A 1,264-nucleotide genomic window follows, 5' to 3' on the forward strand; every position below is an offset into this window, starting at 1 on the left:
AAGTGTGACGTCGAACGCTCAGAGTTGATTGCTTGGAAGTCAAACGCAGTATCTTGATGATACTGGCTCGTTCGCAAGACCGTCTTCTTGAAATGACGCATGGCTTCGTCGTAGAGCTCGCGGTCATCTTCATCCGACGAAACACGATGCCGAGCAGCAGCTTGATCAAGCGCGATTCGGGCACCTTCGATGGCTTGTTTATCTTGAGCCCGGAGCTTCTTCTGCACATCTTGTAATTGGTTTTTAATGTTCACTTTCAACGCTCCCCAGACTTTGCCCGGATTATCAGCGAGTCGGAGTCTGTCACGCACCATCTCAGCTTCCTTCTCGATTGTTGAGACAACCTTCGGATAGTCGAGCAAGTATCTGATGAACTTCCAGTACCCGCGACCGTGGAGCTGTGTGCTGGATCTGAATGTCACACTGTGCACAAGGTGGTCTCCAGCATGTATCGATAAAAAGTATCTGGACGAGCCGTAGTAGCGGTTGCAGAATATTTCAGACATCAGTACGTAGTCTAATCGGTTCTTCCGTGGAAGTGGACCAGTGAACACGCGTTTTTTGTCATGATGTATACGCCATGCGTCAACAACACCAAGCCTCGCTAACCACTCAAGGCAGCTGGATCGACTCGGATCGTAGCGCAAGTCGGGCGTGGAGCAGTCGAGTCGTGGATCTAGCGGTGTATTCAAGTCGCCAAGCACAAAGTGCGTCGCGTCATCCTCGAACTCGTCAGTATCCAAGCGCGCAAAGAACTGCTGCTTTTTCTGGCGATCGACGGGCGCATATACATTATGAATGTAGATGGGAACATGTTCAACCATCCCCTTCACAATGAGGTACCGGCCGGGAACAGACAACCGTGATACAACGACAGCCGAGTCGAAACCCGGGAAGTCGGAGCGTAGTACGGTCATCACTCCAATGCTTCGACCACGAGTAGGTCGATCCAACAGTGTGTTTAGGTCATTGATAAAGAGCTTGTATGTGAAGCTCGAGGCGAGATGGAATGTGAACGTCAAGAGGTGTTGCGCGTCACTGAACTTGGTTTCTTGGACGCAGGATACCGAGTGCTTTGATAGAAGATGTTGAATGAAAAGTGGCCGTTCTTCTTGATACCGTTTGTATTGGCAGTCAAGAGACTAACGCCATTCCAGGCATGCTGGGATGAGAGGCCTTTAGCAACGAGTCGCCAAGGCACTCGCTACTGTCGTCACCGAGCCATCGTTAGCAACGCAGGTTTTCAGCACCGACGTGTCTTCAG

At 50.8% G+C, this 1,264-nt stretch overlaps 1 protein-coding gene across 1 annotated transcript in view; it reads right to left on the reverse strand.

Annotated features, from left to right (window-relative positions):
- PHALS_02953 (pollike protein) overlaps positions 1 to 917 on the reverse strand; it is a gene marked incomplete at both ends in the record, with an annotated part of 1,818 nt that extends 901 nt beyond the window's left edge. The window contains one exon of the mRNA XM_024717422.1: positions 1 to 917. This exon is cut by the window's left edge and continues 901 nt beyond it. Coding sequence (XP_024582923.1) covers positions 1 to 917 — 917 coding nt within the window.
- Between the last annotated feature and the right edge of the window lie 347 nt (positions 918 to 1,264).

Source organism: Plasmopara halstedii (assembly GCF_900000015.1).
Source record: "Plasmopara halstedii genome assembly, contig: Scaffold_2061, whole genome shotgun sequence".
In the NCBI taxonomy this organism is placed as follows: domain Eukaryota; phylum Oomycota; class Peronosporomycetes; order Peronosporales; family Peronosporaceae; genus Plasmopara; species Plasmopara halstedii.